Source organism: Mustela nigripes, chromosome 4, assembly GCF_022355385.1.
Source record: "Mustela nigripes isolate SB6536 chromosome 4, MUSNIG.SB6536, whole genome shotgun sequence".
Classification (NCBI taxonomy): domain Eukaryota; kingdom Metazoa; phylum Chordata; class Mammalia; order Carnivora; family Mustelidae; genus Mustela; species Mustela nigripes.
The window spans coordinates 137767188-137786657 of NC_081560.1; the positions used below are offsets into that span (position 1 = coordinate 137767188).

Here is a 19470-nt window from a genome sequence, read left to right on the forward strand (position 1 = left end):
CAGATGAAAGCCTCCATCCTCCCGCTTCGCCAGCAGCTGAATTCCTGGCTGAAGAAAAAGTCACCCCCTTACCTTCATGCACATCTGTGCCTCCTTGCAGCCCTGTCTTCCCCACTCCACCCACTCAGCAGGAAGGAATCCAGGTCTCTCTATGGCCATGGAAGGAAACTTCGGGCAAGGGGGAGGCTAGAGTGGTGTCCACTCCCTGGCCAGCAACCCCCACATCCCAGTCCCCAAAGCCCACCGTCCAAGAGTGACGTGAGACCCGAACAAGCTCTGCAGGCATCAGCTGTCTCTCCCCTGCCTCGCCCCACCCCTGCAGTGGGCTAGAAGGACAGGGGAGGGCAGCCTCTAGCTACCGACTGGGTAGAGGCTGATGCCTTGCTGGCCAGCAGACAATTAGCCTAGAACAGCTTGTATCCCAAAGTCTAAAGTTAGAAGACGGAATTGTCTCTGCCCTGCGCTTTCCTTCATTGATCCAAGAGATGGTTCGAGCCCCTAACAGTGCACAGATCCCTTTAGAGCCGGGGCCCAGGGCTTGCAGGAAGGTAGAGTAGCTCCCTCCTGTGTGCCAGGTTATCAATCACTTCCTACCTGTGGAATCAGTGTCCATCTGCTCCTTCCCCAATTCTGCCCATCATCCAGGACCCAGCTCAGGCAATACTTAGTGAGCATTTACTTTGTGCCAGGAAATGATCCGACCCTATGCGTGTATGCATGTGTGTATATACAGATACATATTTCACATTCATTTAATTCTCATGACCTTATGAGATAGAGCCATTATTATCCCCATTTTATAAATGGGGAGACCAAGACCCAGAGGGGTTAGGCGAGTTGCCCCAAGTCACACAGCCTCTACACTGTGGTCTAGGGAATTAATACCGCCTCCTCTGAGAAGCTTTCCTTCTTTGAGCCTTCCCACGTGTTGAACAGTCTCTCCCTGCTGTGAACTGAGAGATGATGATTCTCATGCACATCGAAGCCCCCCTACCAGGATTCCTGATAGACCGACACCCACATCCCCCACCGCACCATGCACGGGGCCTGCCCAGAGGATGGCTGCCCTGGAGATTGAGGGTCCTGTGAATGAATGGCAGTGTGTGAGTATGTGAATGAGCCAGCCTCTCCTATTGGAGAGAAGAGTGGAATTAGGATTCATCTGGGTGAATTCCCAGCCTGGTGGGAAGGGCACAAGGATGAGCACGGGGGCCCAGGTGCACTGGGAGTAGCAATCCTTCAGGAAATTGCTGGCCAGTGGTTGCCCAGCAAAGGCCAGTTTCCTTGAGGGACAGTTAGAAAAGGCCCCCCAACTTCGGGCTGGCCAGGAAGTTCATGTGAACACACAGGGAGCAATGGGAGAGCACATAGAACAGTGACTAATCCCTGTGAGCATGGAGGGTCAGCCAGAGAAGTCAGGCCGCCTTCCTGGAGGAGGAGGAGGAGGAAGGATGGCTGTCTGGGGGAGGATGGGAAGGGAGGCCAAGAGAGGAAGGTGGACACAGAGAGAAGAAGAGGCAGGAATGAACATGGTGATTTAGGGAAGCTGGGGAAGCTGCCATGGGGACATGGGACCCCTGTAGGCAGAAGCAGCATAAAGTTGGTAGGGGAGATTGGGGGTGGGACGTGGATGGGGACAGAGACCTCCATCTGAGCTGGTGTTGCTTGTGTGGGATTTTTGCCAGTACTTTAAATATATACTTCAGGTTTTAATAGGCACTTAAATGCTCATTCTTAAGGTTGAATTAGGTCTTTAACTTATATGTATTGTAAAAGGAACTTGTATAATGGCTAGATAGAAAATTAGAAAAGACGGGGTCCTGGGTGGCTCAGTGGGTTGGGTCTCTGCCTTTGGTTCAGGTCATGATCTCAGGGTCCTGGGATCGAGCCCCACATCAAGCTCTCTGCTCAGCGGGAAGCCTGCTTCCCCCTCTCTCTCTGCCTACTGGTGATCTCTGTCTGTCAAATAAATAAGTAAAATCTTTTTTAAAAAAATTAGAATAGAATAGAATAGAAAATGACCATAAAAATAAGCACAAAGGAAACCAAACTAGGTTTCTGTTTTAGTCCATTTGGGCTACTATAACAGAACATCAGGGACTGTGTCACTTCTAAACAGAAATTTATTTCTTAGAATTCTGAAGGGTGAGAACTTCAAGATCACAAGTGTCAGCACAGTCAGTAAGGGCCCTCTTCCTGGTTCGTAGATGGTGATCCCTCACTATGTCCTCTCATGGCCGAAGGGGCATGGGATCACTTGGGGTCTTTATGTAAGATACTAATTCCATCAATGAAGCTTCCACCTCTGTGACCGAGCCCCACCTCACTCTCCCACCAAAGGTCCCACTTATTAATACTATTGTATGGCTTTGGATATTACCGTATGAATTCTGTGTGGAAGCAAACGTTCAGACTGTAGCAGTTACTGAGTCCTAGCTGAGTACCACTGCCCCTGGAAGCCTCCGTGCCTGAAGCCCGCTCTCTGTTACAAAGGAAAACAAGGAAGTGTTAGTGAGGCATGTAGGCATGCTAGCACCAAACCAAGACTTCTTTCAAGAGAAGGAAGAAGACCAAAGAGCAAAACGTCCTCACTCTGTGAATCAGTGCAATCTGCTGTCTGGGCTGCGTCTTCCAGAACACTTCCCACTACTCCTTGGGCCAGCACCCATAATAAGTTACTGATTCATCCTTAACACGAAGAGAAGAGCCCTGACTACAGCCCGTGCCCACCTGCCCTGGGCCCCAGGCATACCTGGAATGTTACTCTCTTCTAGGGAACACCAACAGCATCTTTGCCCTGGACTACATCAGCGGAGCACTGACCTTGAATGGCCTTCTGGATCGAGAGAACCCCCTGTACAGCCACGGCTTCATCCTGACCGTGAAGGTGAGAACTATGTGGCGTGCAGCTGCGATCCATGGGGTATGGTTCCCACATGGGGTACCAGCCTCCAGAAGTGCCCCCGTGAAAGCCCCCCGCCTTTCACACTGCATGATTCCCTGGGCTCATGCCCAGGGCCCCTGTCAGGAAGGGATGCTGGGGCTGGGCACCTCATAGCCATTATCAACAATCTCCTAGGGTTAGGACTTTTATCCCCATTTGAGGAACCAGGGAACACCTAGGAGGTACTCATCATGCTCCTTACTGTTACCCACGATTCCAAGTTCTCTGTGGTCACCACCTCAAATTCTTACTTTGACCCCATTTCTGGGGTTTGTCCTGTTTCTGATTCTGACAGCTTCCCTGGGGCTCGTCGCTGGTTAGGAAGCAGCGGCAGAGTGGGGAGAGGTGGAAACCACTGGGGTCCTTACCCCAGGAGTGTAGTAGAGCCACAGCCCTCCTGCCCCTAAACACCCTGCCGCCGATGGCCAGTTTCAGTGAAAACCTCTGATTTGCAGAGCCATTCCCTGCGAAACCCATTTAGGGTATGGACTCTGCCTGGTCCACGGAGGTCCTCCCCAGCCCCACCCATTGACGGATGCTAGGGAGGGCACAAGGCCTGAGGAGAGGTGCTTGGGGAATTAAGTCCTTCCATCCTGAGAATGGAGGAGCCCAGCCTGACCCTTGATTGCTCTCCTTGACCTTGGAAAGGCTGCAGCAGTAACAGGTTGATGAGCCCCCATGGCCACCTAGCTCCTCTGTCGACACCCAGTGTGCACACGTGGGCCAGCGAGGGGAGGGGAACTAACACCGCCTCTTCCTCACCCTGCCTCCACCAAGCCAGGGGCCCCTCTCTGCCTGCCCTCCTGTCGGCTTACTTCCTGTGGTAGCGCACGGTTCCAGTGGGAGAGAACTGTGCCCTGGCCCCAGGGCCACCTCTAGCTCACCGCGGGACCCCCAAGTTCTTCCATCTTTATATAAAATGTGAAGATGTGCTCCCAGACTTGCTGTGAATCCTCATCTCCTGGGGAACTGGGAAAAGATAGCTAGTCCTGGGCTTCCCACCCAGAGATTTGGGTTCATAAGTTTGAGTGGGAACTGGGAATGGGTATCCGGGGCCAGGGGGGCTCTGGTGCAGAGACCGGGCACCCAAGGATTTGAGTCTGACCCATGTTTCCCTGAGTCCGACTCAGACCCTCATGGCACCTAGCAGAGTGTTTAGGCCATAGCAGATGCCAAATGTAGTCTTGATTACCTGTTAGCCTAAAAATTCCTGACCTCAGTTTTATCATCTGCCAAACTGAAGTCCCGCTTTGCCCCTTGACGAACCCCCAAATCTGTCTTAGCATCACCATGCCACCTTGTCCCCTGGGTTCTGGAATCCTACCGCCTAAAGTTGACACCTACTCTGACTGTGTGCCCTTACGCAAGTTACTTAACCTCTCTGAGCCTCAGTTTCCTCAAAGGTAAAATGGGAACACTAACGATAGAATCTTCTTTCCGGGATGGTGGTGAGGGATTGGGGTCATTCACACGAAGCACAGGAGCTAGCCTTGAGAAATCCTTGGTAAATGATGATATTGTGATGAGGGCTGCCTTCATTTCTGGGGTGTCTGTCCTATTCCCGCAGGGCACGGAGCTGAATGACGACCGCACCCCATCTGATGCCACAGTCACCACAACCTTCAACATCCTGGTTATTGACATCAATGACAATGCCCCCGAGTTCAACAGCTCCGAATACAGCGTGGCCATCCCTGAGCTGGCCCAGGTGGGCTTTGCCCTACCCCTCTTCATCCAGGTGGTGGACAAGGATGAGGTGAGTAGCAGGAACACGTGGCCTGTCCAGGCCCCCACCCTTCCTGGGCCGTCCAACCCTGGGAAAGATGCAAGTTATCGCTAGACTTCCAAGTCCGCATCTATAAAATAGAAACAAACCTTGCTGCCCCTTCTCTCCTCTCCTGCAAAAATCAGCAGTCCCTAATCCCCAGCCTACCCCCCCACCCCTGCAAAAGCTCTTGGAGCACACACTTCTGGTGGGTAGTTCTTCATTTAGTGATTTATTTAGGAATTTATTTAGAAATATATACTCGGCCTATTGATCTAGTATGTACATTATAAAACACAGACAAAAAAAATAGATATTTTAAAAGTTGGGGGTTGTGGTATAAATAGAACCTTGGAAAAAAGTCTTCTCTCTCTTTTTGGTGTAGTTAATGACTCCTCCTTTTCCATGTGAGTTGTGTAAGTACTTTCAAGGGGATCCCAGGCCACTAGGAGACTCTGGGGGTCCGAGACGCCTGCAGCCCCCTACAGGGTCCTGCCTAGCTGAGGCCAGTCTTAAGAGGAAGGGACATAGGGGCACTTGGGTGGCTCAGTGGGTTAAAGCCTCTGCTTTCAGCTCAGGTCGTGATCCCAGAGTCCAGGGATCAAGCCCCGCGTGGGCCTCTCTGCTCATCGGGGAACGTGCTTCCTCCTCTCTCTCTGTCTGTCTCTCTGCCTACTTGTGATCTCTGTCTGTCAGATAAATAAACAAAATCTTAAAAAAAAAAAAAAAAAAAAAGAAGAAGAAGAAGAGAAAGGGACATGGGCCACAAGTGAGGGAGAGCTCCAGAAGGTGCCCCCACCAGGCCTGGATGGGATGGGTTCCCTGCGGCCAGGGAGACCCTCTCAGCCTTCCTCCCTGCCCGCCCCTCCCGTGCCCGCTCTCTCTCCCCTGCCTGTCAGCAGCCAGGATCCTTAATAGCACTTCTATTTATTACTGCGGTTTGGGGGCCCCACTCTGCTCAGGAATTCCATTAGGTTTTCCAGCCTGAGGGGCTTCTCGGCAATTACTCCTCACAGTGCGGGACTCCCACACTGGCCTTGCTCCAGGTCTGGTTTCCCGCTTGCTCCTCCTGCCCCTCTCTACTCCGGCTGCTTGCTCAGCGAACTGCCAGCACACCTGCCAGGGAGCCCTTCCTCCCAGTCAGCCGTCTCCTGTCAGCTTCTCTTAACGGCCCACCGTCCAGGTCCACCCCAGCCAGCCCCTACCCCCACAGGGACTCAGGTCCGTGAGGACAGGTCAGTCCCACTGTGTGTGTGTGTGTGCATGCGTGCGCCCGCGCCCGTGCGCCAGCCACGTGCCCCCACCTCCTGCTAGTTATTCCATCCCTGCCTATCTGAGATAACTTGAGTATATACTAAGCACCTACTGTTTACAAGGAGCTGGATTTGATCTATTGTGGGAGTGGAGACCATGGGACCAAGGGTGTCCTACACAAGTACAGTAGATACTTTTTTTTAAAACCTGCAGAAATACAGCAAGTTTAACAGGTGGCGATCAACAGGTATAAAAATAAACTCCAGTACTTTCTCATACCCCGGTGGGTCATCTTTTATCCCCATGGAGCGCTGCACCCCCTCTTTAGACAATGCTGTGTGAGTGAGAGCCTCGGGGCAAAGTGCCATCTCTGGTTTCAGGCTATGACGAATGTCCAAGGGAACAGAGACACTGGTCCTCGCGTGTGGGCCAGTGACAGTGGGCAGAGAGGGCTCCAGACCTCAGCTGAGAAGGGGGGATGTGGGGGATAGAGGATCAGTAAAAGCTCTACAGTGAAAGGGGACACCAATTGGATGGTGACAGGCAGCCAGGAGAGCTGGAGGGCTGGGCAGTGGCCCACTGAGAGGCCCAGAGAGAGGAACCTGCAAGGAAGAGGAGGAGCAGGCCGTACCGTGTGATTGATGCAGGGTTTATGTAGAGGGCTCCTGCGAGGGCGGGCTGGGACGCAGACCTTGAGCCTTGAATGCCAAACCAAAGAACTGGGGCTCGATTTTGGAGGCACACCGGAGGGGAGGCAGCTTGTGTAGTGGTTCATGGCCCAAGCTCCGGAATCTGCCGGGGCCTGTATTCAATCCAGTCTTGTAATTCACTAGCTCTGCGACCTTCCGTGAGTCGTTGACCCTCTCTAAGCGTCATCTCTCTCATCTGTGTGAAAATGTACCCGTTTCTATTGCAGTCACAAATTAACCCTGAGACAGAGGTTTCTTTCTCTCTCAGAGATTTATTACTTCTCATCCAGCACAGGTGGGCAGGGAGACCCCACTCTGTAGTCTCTCCGGTACAGCTCTACAGTCACATTGGTCACGGCAGGAGGGAGGGGACAGCTAGGGGGGCAAGCACCGGCCCTTCTAGGCTTCATCCTGAGCTGCCCAGAGCTGCCCAGAACTAGGGACGTGGCCCTACCTCATTGCCAGGAGGCTGGGGGAGACGGGGAGGCAGCTACATATTTGGCTGGCCGACAAGGGATAGAGAAGGACATCAGACCTTTATTCTGGAGAACTGAGCACAATACCTGGCACACCCCCGAGATATTAGCCAGATGGTCCAGGGGGCATCCCCGCCAGCGGGGCCAGCAACCCCAGGGCTTCTCACCACCACTGGTTGGGGCATTCAGGGTCACCCTGACCGCTTTGGGGTTTAGCTCAGTCCTGCTTTGCTGGAAGTCCTGTCTGAGCATGTGCAGGGATACTGAGGGGTGTCTGGGTCCAGCCTGCCTCTAGTGGCCGCTCCCCACCCAGACACAGACCTCAGCATGCCCTTTATGGATGGGGTGCCCACGCTACCAGGGATCCTGTCGCCACTTGCCCCAGGGAGTTGGCCAGTGACTCTGATAGTAAAGAGCTGCCCTCCCCCCTGGGCGGCCCCACTTCTCCGGGGCACAGTGAGGTGCAGAGAGAGAATGACTGATGAAGAAAGACAGCCCAGAAGCTCAGACTCCCCACCTTAAGGTCCTCTGAGTCACAGTCCAGGCTCCCCATAGAACTGCCACCAAACCATCCCAGCGTGGTCCTGGGGCAATTCCTGAAAAACAGGGAGGAATAAATTGCTTTCTAAATTGCCCTGGGAGTTTTGTTTTGTTTTGTTTATGTCTCCCATCTTTACTCTCCAGAATTCCGGAGGGATCATCCAGATGTGGCTGGGATAAATGCCCCCAAGGCCCAGTCTTGGATGCTAAGGGTCAGGCCCCAGGTTCCCGGCATGGAGTAGTTCAGCCCTGTTGCCAACATCCAGAATCTGGGAAAAACCAAGGAACCTCAAAGAGAAATCAGGCATCTTTAGTAAAAGGAAATTTTAAAAATTTGTTTTTTCTTCCAGTTCTCTTTCTGAGGGGAGGATACATGGGTTGGGATTTGTATCTGGGGTAAAGGTGGCTGGATTTGCTAGATGTCGTGGACAAATGCATTCATTAAGCAGACTTGGCGGAGGGAAAGGAGCCTGAGGAAAGGTAAAATCACTTCGTCGTCATCTAGAGAGCATGTGATTCTGATGAAGTTCTAGAACATGGGGGAGGTCCGGAGCCCATGACCAAGAAAGAATTCTTGAGACATCTTTGATGCAAAATGGTAGTTTATTAATGCACGGGGACAGGACCCGTGGGCAAGAAGAACTGCTTCCCCGGGATGTGAGGAGTGGTCTATTATAGACGCGTAAGTTGGGGAGGGGATTAGAGATGATATAAGTATCTAAGGAATTTTGGAAGCAAGGTTTCTAGGACGTTGAGGGGCTAGCTATTGTCTGGGGAAAAGGTTATTCATTACTAGTAATAAAACCTTTTTGTGAGACCCTTTTGATGTGTATCACTGGGCCATATGCTTGGGAATGATTGTCGACACTATCTTGGAAGTTTAGAGATAAAGTTTCCAAAGGAATTGTTAGAGTAGACTTATAGGATCCTGGTTGGGGGTAGGGGGTCAGTCAGGCTAGGATTATCCTTTGCCCTTAGCAAAGCGTTAAGGTTGGGGTAGTTGAGTCCCTAGAGGAGAGTCACTCTACCTGTTTTAAGGGCTTGTCCGTAGGTAAGGAAATTTAATAATTTTTCTTTTGCCTCTGTTTCCCTCATCAATTCTCCCTTGCACTCATCATTAGGTGCTTTTGCAGATATCAGTGTGATAATCTCAATCATACCTCTCTCCCCAATTAAACTGAAGAATTCATGGGCTGGTTTTGCTCACCAGTGTGACCCAGAGCCTCACCCTCTGCCTGGCCTTTGGGAGGCACTGCAAAATGCGTGCTGGTTGAATTAAAGAGTGATTTAATGATAAAAGTAACCATGAGGTAGCTCAAGGCTTTGTCCAAACTCCATTCTCAGTGCCCCTGGGCTAAAAGCTCAATTCCCCCCTGAGTTTGAGTTAGAAGGTGACCTCTTAAGTCCACAATGAGGCAGCAGAGGGTGCTGATGGAAAACAGAAAGGGAAAGAGGAAGCAGTTTAACCTCTCAGTTAGCACTTTGTGGCCCTCATTCCCAAGAAGGTTGCTAATCTAATTCACTAAGACTAGTCAACGCTGGCATCCCCTCCCCTCCAGATGGAAGATTCTGCCCCATTTCTTGCCGAATCTCAGCCTCTGCAGGAGATTCAAGACAGCAATGGTACTTGAAAGAAGCCCTTTCTATCTCCCAAGGACTCCATCTTCATTGTCAAGTCCTGCTGAGTAATTTCTTCTCCTTTCCTCTGCTACAGAAAACTCACAGAAGCCCAGGAAAGAAGGGAAACCATCACCAACCCCCTTGGCCCTCCTGATAGTTGAGATGCAAATAGATGGTTGTAATGCAAATCACCAAAAAAAAAAAAAAAAAAAAAAATCTCAAGGCAAAGGCCCCAGGAGTCAGCCTTGGCGTGGCACTCATCTGAGTTTCAAATGAAAGGCTGTGGCAGCCTCATTCCCCAGCTCCTGGCTGCTGGGTGTTCTCTTGTCTCTTCCTCGGTGTTCTGGAAAGCCAGGGCAAATGAGCCACACTCTCACCCACTTGGATCCCTACCATATCCTTAACCCACGCCCTTGGCCGCAGGATGTTCTTTGTGTTTTCTCCAGTTTGGTCAGCTTTTCCTCTCCTGATCAAGCCTGCAGCCGTCCCCACGCAGTCCTGTTCACAGCTGAGCTTGTCTGTCCCATTTTCCCATCTGCGTGGCGTGGCGTTATTAGGGTGGTTGGAAGTTTCTGTTCAGTTGTCCTAAAATCCACTCTTCCCCTTCTAGATTCTCTGTGCTCTGCATCTGCTCTGTGCTCTGCAACGGCTGTTGCAGTGAGTGTAGATCAACCGAGCCTCTGGCTGCTTTACAAATTCCAGCAAAGGGCTTTCTTTTTAAGCGCTGTTTGGCGTTGTGCGCAACCTCTCCCAGCGGACTCCGAAAGCTGGAAATTGACAACATCCCTCACCCTTTCTTCTCAGGAAACACCTTTCTTCTCAGGAGTTGGGAGCCTTTGATCCACTTCATTTCTGCCTCATTTCTGCCCCACAGCTTCCCAGAACGTATCTCCTGCTGTCCTTTTGCAGGGGTGTGGGGAGTAGGGTGCCAGTATGCCCTTTAGTAGCCTCTACTGCCCGGTTCTGGCTATTTCTGGGAGTTGCAATCATTTGAGAATGGCCTTCCGACTTCATCAATTTGCTGGCCCCGGGGGCCTTTCTGAGGCCTTCTATGGAAATTCACACAGCTGGGGAGTGACGTATGCATTCACTCAACGAACACTCTTGCACACCTACTGTGTGCCCACCAATTCGTGCTGAAGGGAGGGGTCAGTGCTAAAGCTGTGATCCCTGCCCTCCAAGGGCTTCTGTTTCATCCCAGCGGGGAAGCTAGAGGAACAGGTACCAATGGTGCTGTGGGTGGAAATGAGTGTCAAGAAGTCAACTCACAGGATGAGTGATGGGGTGCCATGGGGGGGGGGGGCTGGTTTTGACTCAGTGGTTCCAGATGGCCTTCCAGAACAGGTGCCCTTGGAGCTGAGGTGGAGAGGTGTAGGAGAGGCAGCCACACGGAGCTGCTGAGGGAGAACATTCTGGCAGCAGGTGCTCCCTGCAAGGCCAGAGATCGAAAGGGAACTGGCTGGGCATTTTCAAGGAGCAGAAAAGAGATGGGTCGAAGGTGTTGTGGGGCAGGTGTTGTGGGGCAGAAAAGAGATGGGTCGAAGGTGTTGTGGGTGGGAAGCTGGAGAGAACTGGAGGAGGCGAGGTAGCACCATCAGCGGGAGCCTGGCCAGGCCCTGCAGCCTTCGAAAGATGTTTTTTCTGTTACCGTGACCTCAGTGGGGAGCCGGGGGGTGGGGGTGACATGCTCTGAGTCACCTTTCTTAAGGAGCCCCCTGATTGCTGTGTTGAAAATGGGGCTGTCAGGAAGCGGGGAAATGTAGCAAAGCCGCACAGGAGCGCCACCCCCCCCGCCCTTTAGCCACCTGTTCCAGCCAGCAGGTGCTTTCCAGCATTGGAAAGGCCCTCTTACAGTTTGCCATTTTCCTCTCAGGGTGGCAAGAAGTCGGAGAACCCCAGGCCCCTTATTATGAAACCCAGAAAGTCCAATGGAGACCGCCTTCGGAACTCTACCCAGGAGGACCGGGAGTGGGCACCTTTGGTCTTTGTGACAGAGGCTCTCCCAAGTCAGAATGGTTCAGGACTCTGAACCCTAGCCCTAGCCTTCTGCTACCAGACCTACCCCAAGTGCCCAGGAGGGGGTAGAGAAAACCCCAAAGCCAAGGCTCACCCCTATTCTGCTCCTGCCTCACAGAGCGATTCCAAGCAAGCCACGTCCCCACTCTGTACCTCGGGGTGCACCTCGGGAAAAAAACACTGGTTGGCCCAATCCATCTCAGTGAAGACTCAACCAACCTTTGGGTCCAAGAGGACCTGGGTGGGAAGAGGGGGCCACCTGAGCTTCCACCTTCTCTCCTGCCCCCAGGGGGGATCCTCCTCCCTTCCCTGAACTTGCTCTGGCCGCCTCTGCTTCCCAGTATGGGCAGAAGGATCTGGCACCGCCATGGGCCTCATCCACCCGCCGTCCTCTCCCAGTCTGCCCGTGTGTTTATTTATTTGGTGTTCCCTGGAGCATTTCACCAGTTAGGAAGAGGGAAGCAGCCAGAATGGAGAAAAAATGGAGCACTTGGAAGCCAAGCCGCCCAGGTTCAAACCCTGCTGGGAAGTTTTTGATCTGTGTAACCTTAGGAGACTTCATTTATCCTCTCTGGCTCAGTTTTCCTATCTGCAAAATGAGGACAACAATAGGACTGACCTCACCACATTGTTACAAGGATTCAGTGAGTTAATATGTATGTTTGAAACCATGCCTAGCCTATAAAAAACCTTCTTTAAGTGTTAAGTGTTTTTATTATCCCAGCCCTGAGAGAGAGGTGTATTATTGGGTTTCTTCAGAGAGGAGGCAGTCAAGGCTCAGAGAGGTTAAGGGGCTTCCCCAAGGTCACACAGCCAGTGGGTCACAGAGCTTGGCCTTGAATTCTCAATCCTATGCTTCTTGCTTGCCCTGGGGAGCTCTGCATTTGCAGCCACGTCTCCCCATTTGCAAAGGTTTGGTCCCACCCAAGCAGGTGGGTCTCCCACCTCCAGCATGGCTGTGGGCAGGGCGAGGGGGTTGGTAAGGCAAGGTGAGCGGGGACACATCTGGCAGGAGCTAATTCCTATTTCAGGCAGGAGATGACACGATTCATTTGTTTGAGGGGCACAGGAAAAAAAAAAAAAAAACAACAGAGAGAATTACCCACCTCCCCAAGGAGAAAACATCACCAAATAAATAAATAAAAGAAAGCAAATGACAGGGAGAAAAAGCCATATTCCAGGATACTGGGTTTACTTGGAGGGTTGAGAGGGGAGGGGAGTAAGCAGTGAGAAGAGGCGGTTGTTCTGCTAATCTGGGCCTTGTTTCTATCCATCACCCTCATTCTCCATTCCATGTGTGTTCCAGGCCTGTCGGGGAGCCCAGCCTGCAACCTTGTATTTATTTAAATTTATTTTCCCGTTTATTCTTATTCGTCAGTCTGTCCAGTGTGTGGTTTCTCCGGCCCCTCTCCCTACGCAGCCCTGCACGGTGATGGCTGTGGGCCCCAGGGGCCTTGGCCAGGCTTCCTTTCAGCCCCAGAAGTGGGGGCCCTCTGCCTCCCCAAGGCATCCATGACTCTGGATAGAGAAAAATCTGCATCTTTATTTTCACTAACCTGCAACTGACCATTAGCCCTCCCTTTAATTATGAAAATAGAAACAAACAGGGGTATGAGTAGTACCTGGGGCTTTGACCCAAGAGAAACCTCAGATATTCTCATACCACATTTCGGGTGTCTTGGGATCTCAACCTACCATTTACAGCTATCACTACTTTGAAATTATAGCCGATGTTAGCCCCCTGGTAAATCTTACTGTTTAATGCATTAAGAGGCACCGAATTCTTCTTTAACACCCTTTTAACACTCCTGGTAGCTATTTCAACATACTTTGACTTTGTGGTCCCATGTATTTTGTTTTTTCCCATTTAAAAATGTTATTCCAGAAAGGGGGTCCATAGGTTTCACCAGACTGTCAGAGGGGTCCTTGGCACGAAAGATGAACAAACCCTCCTTAATTCCCTGCTCCTGAATAGCCACCCTTTAGCCCAGCTCCCTCCTTGGGCTTTTGCTATGAGGCTGACATTCTGCCGGCTGGCAGAGTTGGCCTCCTGAGCCACACATCCGTTTGAAGCGGGCTGGGAGCAGGGAAACTCCGGGTCCCACATTCAGCGGAGGGTCCGTTTTCCAGCTCTGGATGTACCAGGCCACTGTTCCACTGGGCCCCCTCTATCCATCCACCAGTAGCAACACAATATACGTCCCTATTACCCCAGGGAGTGATCCCAGTCGCCCTAAACTCTCCCTGCCTGCTGAGGGGGCCCAGAGCATGGATCTCCATTTTCCTATTTTCGGAAGCAATTTGAACTAGAAACCAAACTCTAGAAGAAGTGAAAAGATGGGGAAGAGGGGGAGGGGCAGGCTGCCAGCATCCAGGAGAGCCCACGTGAGTTTTTGCCCTTTCTGTGGATAGATGATTATCCAGCTATCTAGACTCTTGTTTCCCCTCTATTAGGGAGATAAGCGGGATCTGGCTGGAAATCACCCACCTCCCACTGAATCCCCTGGGCGGTGTAAGGGATGCCTCCAACATCCTGTGCCTCCCACCCAGCTCACGAGTTCATCAGTGACGCAAAACTGGGAGCAATCAGGGAGTGAGAGCTCTGGCCCAGGGAGCAACCAAGATGAGGCACATTCAGAAGTAGAGGTCAGCACTGCCCTTCTCCCAGTCCCCATGCCCCAAGCCAAGGGGCCCATCCTGGCTTCTCCAGTTTCTAAAAGTTTCTCTAATGATCTGGCTGCATAGCCGGGTGAGCATCCGCCCACAGCCGGGTCTACACAGCCGGCGCCTGGACTCTGCGGGGCCTGCGTGAGCATGGCTCTGCACCTTTGCTTGCCTGGCAGCGGGCGGGGGTCTGTTTGCAAGACCTCTGTTGTTTTCCAGCTTCAGCTCACTTTTCTGAGGTTCTTCCCCCCAAGATTTAGGTTCTCCAGGAAAATATCTGTTGACTTCAAAGCAAAGACATTCTGGAAGGGAAGGAAACCAGGGGGAGCAGGGCAGCCCCGTCTGCTCTTTTTCCTATTAATTTCTTCCCAGTTGCCTTCACTGAGGCTCTTATTATGACGATGGTGATTATTAGGATTTTTCTGTGCGTGGCTGCATCCCATGGTGTGATTCCTCCCAGCATGCTAAGCTCCAGCCTCCCTGAGGACCAGAGGGTGTCCTCGGCTTGATTCTGACACCTCCTAATTTAGTCTCAGCCGTAAATCTAATTAGTGTGCTATTTACACCAGGCCCAGTAGCCCTGGAGGGGGTGTGAAGCAGGCAGCCCCATTCCTCACCCTCTCCCCTCCCCCGTGCCTGCTCCCCAGCTGGGCCAAGTCCCCTCCTGCCGCTAGATGAGGGCTTTCATCTTGGGCATGGGGATTGTACCGCTTCAGCCACCTCCCTGGCAGCTGACCCTTACCCCATCCCACTGCTGTTTGGGATGGGAAGTAGCGGGAGTCACTTTGTCCTTAGGAGTCACACTTCCTAAGTGGAGAGCCTGGTCTTCCCAAACACCCCCACGGGGATCAGAAGCAAGAATTAACACACTTCCTCCATCCCCTTCCTCTTTGACCGTCTAGCCGCTTCATGCCCACTACAGTGCCCCTTTTACCATGGGCCCCCGTGAGCCCAGTCTCACCCTAGGACGTGATTTCTTCCTCCCATGGTCCCCTTCCTACCCCATTTGCCACCCCCATCACACCCCTGACGGCTACAGATGGAGTGTCTTGTTTATCCCCCATCTCAAAGAGTAGGGGTAAACATAGCCCAGCTGGGAGTGGTCCCTGCATGTCTCACCCCATCATTATTCCCACAGGCAGAGAAACATCCTAATTAACAAGCATCAGGGATGGCAGAGCCCCGCTGGGCAGCAGAGGTGAGGATGAGCCACTGAGGGGGGGCGTGGAGCCTCCTTCCCAGAGCCAGAACCCAGCGCTGCTTGCCTGAGTTTCTGCAGAATCTGTTACACATCTGATTTGAAAAGGAATTGAGAGTGAGAATAAATTCTCAAAATCAAGGTTGTCAGACGTCCATATCCCTGGTTAAAAGGTGCAGGTTTTCCTCCTCTTGGTTCTTGACAGGTGCCCTGGGTCCTGTGTCAGAGAGCAGGTGATATTTCTGCTTCTCTACATGGGCAGAGCTAGCCTCCAAGGAAACCTTGGTCAGAACAGTGCCAGAGCTATACCAGGCAGCCAAGTACACGGGAGGGGTACCCACAGGCCTGGGGCAGGCGAGTGGAAAAGCTGTCCTAGAGGGATTCTTGCTTCAAGCGGGGGTGGGAATTAATTCATTAGTTTATGTGGTCGACAGATACTTGTTGAGTACCTGCTGCTTTCCTGATGCTCTTTAAGGAGCTGTTTGTTCACAAGAGAAGGCAGCGGCCAAAGTCCCGCCCTCAGGCCAGGTCCATTGCAGGGGCGGAAGATTGAAGAAACCAGTAAATCTACAGCAGACAGCAACCAGAGCCACGGAGGAAAATAAATCAGGGTAGGGGGCTCAAGGCAGTCCTGGGGCGGCGGAGGGGTCGGAAGAGGCCTCTCTGATGAGGTGACATTTAGGAGAGACCCCATGAAGATGGGGTAGGCCCTATGGACACTTGGAGGAAGAGCTCGGCAGGCAGCGGGCATGGCAGGCTCATGGCTGCGGTCAGGAGTGCACCTGCGCATGGTGCAGGAGGCATGAGGAGGAGTGGGGAGGAGCGGGGAGGCCTGGGACTAGTGGAGGAGGTCAGATAGGCAGCTGTGCCTTTAGCGCTGGACTTATGCAAAGCCCGAGGGAGGCAGGAAGCCACCTAAGGGTAGTGAGTAGGGAGTGAGGGCCTTACAGAGTGAAGTATGGAAGGACAGTCCTTGAAAGCGACCCAAGTGTCCATCCACTGCTGAGCATATGGTGTGGTAGCTCCACAGTGGAATATTACTCGGCCCGGCCACCTGCTGCCACGTGGATGAACGTAGAAAACCTTGTGCGAGGTAAAGAGGCCAAACACAAAGGGCACATAGTATGCGGTGCCTTCTGTATGAAATGTCGGAACAGGCAAATCTGCAGACTCGTGGCTGCAGGGAGGGGAATGCGATGTGATTGTTCATGCGTACAATGTTGCCTCCTAGAATTATGGGAATGTTGTAGAACTGCAGAGAAGGGGCAGTTGCACAACATTGTGGATATCCTGAAAACCACTGAATTGTACACTTTAACATGTTAAAATGGTGAATTTTATCTTTTTTTTTAAGATTTTATTTATTTATTTGACAGACAGAGATCACAAGTAGGCAGAGAGGCAGGCAGAGAGAGAGAGGGAAGCAGGCGTCCTGCTGAGCAGAGAGCCCGATGTGGGACTCGATCCCAGGACCCTGAGATCATGACCTGAGCCGAAGGCAGTGGCTTAACCCACTGAGCCACCCAGGCGCCCTGGTGAATTTTATCTTAAAAGAAAATTATTTTAAAGGTATAACGTTTCCCAGGCGAGGTAAACACAACACCAGGCAAGATGGGCTCAAGGCAAGATTTATTAAAGGCACTCTCCGGCGAAGTTTCAGGGCTCAGGAGAAGGGGAGCCAGGAAAGTCGCCCCGGGAGGAGGTGGGAGCCCTCGGGTGAGGTTCCTCGGCTCCAACTCAGGAAAGGAGAGTGGGGGAAGTCACACTGGGAGGGAGTTGGCAGGGGTCTTTTATCGGGCCAAGGTAGGGCATGGGCTCACATCCATATATAGTAGGGTATTTGGTGATCGTAGGGTATTTGGTGATTGGAGGGTATGGGGTGGGGGGTCCTGATACTTCTGTTTCCTGCGTAGGTATCCAGTTACCTGTGGAGACGTGACCTGGGCATACATCCTTTTGGCGGGAGAGTCAAGGGTTAAGGAAAGGGGTGGGGAGGAGGCTGGACGACTGTGGCCCAGCGGTCATTTCTATTGTTCCTCCTGCACCACTGATCCAACAAAAGGATGCGCTGGCTGATGGATAAATAGACCACCCAGGGCAGGGCCATCGCTGGGAAGGACAGCAGTTAGAGGTGCTGGTGGGGAGTGAGAAGAGATCAGCTCCTGGACCCATTTTGAATGGAAAGTCAAGGATTTGCTAGAGTGTGTGTGTGTGTGTGTGTGTAGGGGTGTGTGTTACAATGACTGCACAAGGTGTTTGACCTGAGCCCTTAGAAACATGGAGTCCTTCCTTCCTGAGATGGTGAAGCAATATTTTTAGTGAGGGGGAAGTGGAATCTATAGTTTAGCTTTCAACACGTTACATTGGACATGCTTGTTAGTCATCCATATGGAAACATCGAGAAGGCAGAGGGGGTGTGCTCATAAATGCACAACGAGTGGCTCTGGGTTGGGAGCCCCTCATTTGTAGCACTCGGTGGTCTCTCTGGGGTAAGCCCTCCTATCACACACCTACCTCAAGCCACCAGCATGATTGCAGCTGGCTAGATCCCGGAAACCTAGCACTTGGCTCTCCAGAGCCCACCATGTGGGCCCAGGCTGGAGATGGAAATGTAAGTGTCACCAGCACCTGGGCTGTATTTAGAGCCACAGGTCCAGCTGGGCTCACTGACGCAAGGGGTGTGGGTGTAGGGAGAGGGGGGCTAGGCATCCTGGTGTTCACCTTAAGGGAGGTGGGAATGAGCCAGCAAAGAAGTAGCCTCCCAGGGAGGAGGAGGACCAAGAGGGAGCACAAGAGGACAAGAGCGTGATGGAGGAGCTTGGCGGGGGGGCTGGACAGGCACTGTGCAGGACTAGGGGCAGGGCTCAGGAGAGGGAGGAGGCAGCCAGCCCTAACACGCAGCAATATTTGCCAATTAGCATATGGATCTGTGTTTACTTTTCTGTTTTCAGCATAATGACTCTTAATTGCCCTCATTAGGGAATGTCCAAATCCGCTAAAGTTTACAGAGCTGGCCAACCAGGGTTGTTGGGTTTCTTTTGTGTTTTTTTGTTTTTTCTTAAATCCGCTTGATACTCGGCTCCTTGCCTTCAAAGCCCTTCCCTGGCACACTGGTAGGCTCACCTCTTAGAGGCATGCAGGACTGCCCCCTCCAGCTCAGCTCATCTGTGCAGATGCTAACTGGTCCTCTAGGGACAGGACTGCTTAGATAAGCAGACGGCTAAGGGGAAGTGAGAATCAAGTGATCTCAAAGGCTTTATTAGAAGGGAGAGCCGCCAGTCTCAAACACTATGTTCTGTGTGATTCTTTGACATTCTCAAAAAGATGAAACTATAGTGGCAGAGAACCCACCAGTGGTTACCAAGGATTAGGAGTGGGAGAGGGGTTGACTATAAAGGTAAGCAAAGGGGAGTTTGGGGGACAGTGGAACTGTTCTGCGTGCTGGTTGTGATGGGGTAACACGATTTTATAATTCTGTTAAAATTCATAAAATCGAATACCCCAAAATGTCAATTTCACTGCAGGTTAGTTTTAAAAAATTATAAATTATTGATAACCTCTTCCTCCCCCACACTCCCCAGAAAGAAGTGAAAGGTAGCAGCTTAAATAGCACCACTCAACACCATCATTCTCTCCACTGTCATTTAATACACACCACCTATAAAGCCAGAAAGGTAGACGAGGGCCTTGAATACCAAGAGGAGTTTGAACGTAATTCAGCAGGCACGTGGGAGCCATCGATGGTTCCTGAGCATGAGTGGTATCCTCAGAGCTGTACTTTAAGTTGATTAACCTGGACACCAGGAGAACAAGGACAGTGACAGGAGATGATAGCAGATGGCCAGAAGGGCAGGGACTGGTTGTGGGGGTCTGTGGGGTTGGAATGCCACTAGGATTTGGAATCCCAGGGACAGGAATGGCAGAAACCCAGAAGGGCAGTCTAGGAGGCAGAAAGAAAATGTGAGCTGTCTGCTGGCTAGACAGTGGCCAGGCCCTCCTGGTGTCTGTCCTCTTCACCTCAGCTTAGTTCCGCATCTGAATGCCTTCTACCCACCCTTGCCCACTCCCTCCATTTCTGTCTCTGTTTTTCTTTGAGTCTGATTATCCTCTCTTGCCCCTCCCCCCTTCCCAACCTTCCTCCTGCCTCTGTCTGTTTCCTCGCTTTTCCTCACTTCCGCCTCTGAATGCCTTCTACCCACCCTTGCCCACTCCCTCCATTTCTGTCTCTGTTTTTCTTTGAGTCTGATTATCCTCTCTTGCCCCTCCCCCCTTCCCAACCTTCCTCCTGCCTCTGTCTGTTTCCT

The 19470-nt window shown here is 52.0% G+C and overlaps 1 protein-coding gene across 1 annotated transcript in view; it reads left to right on the forward strand.

Moving 5' to 3' along the window:
- CDH23 (cadherin related 23) overlaps window positions 1-19470 on the forward strand; it is a 394117-nt gene that overhangs the window by 207173 nt on the left and 167474 nt on the right. The window contains exons 10-11 of the mRNA XM_059397665.1: window positions 2775-2887; window positions 4512-4700. Coding sequence (XP_059253648.1) covers window positions 2775-2887; window positions 4512-4700 — 302 coding nt within the window. The remainder of the gene's footprint in view (window positions 1-2774; window positions 2888-4511; window positions 4701-19470) is intronic.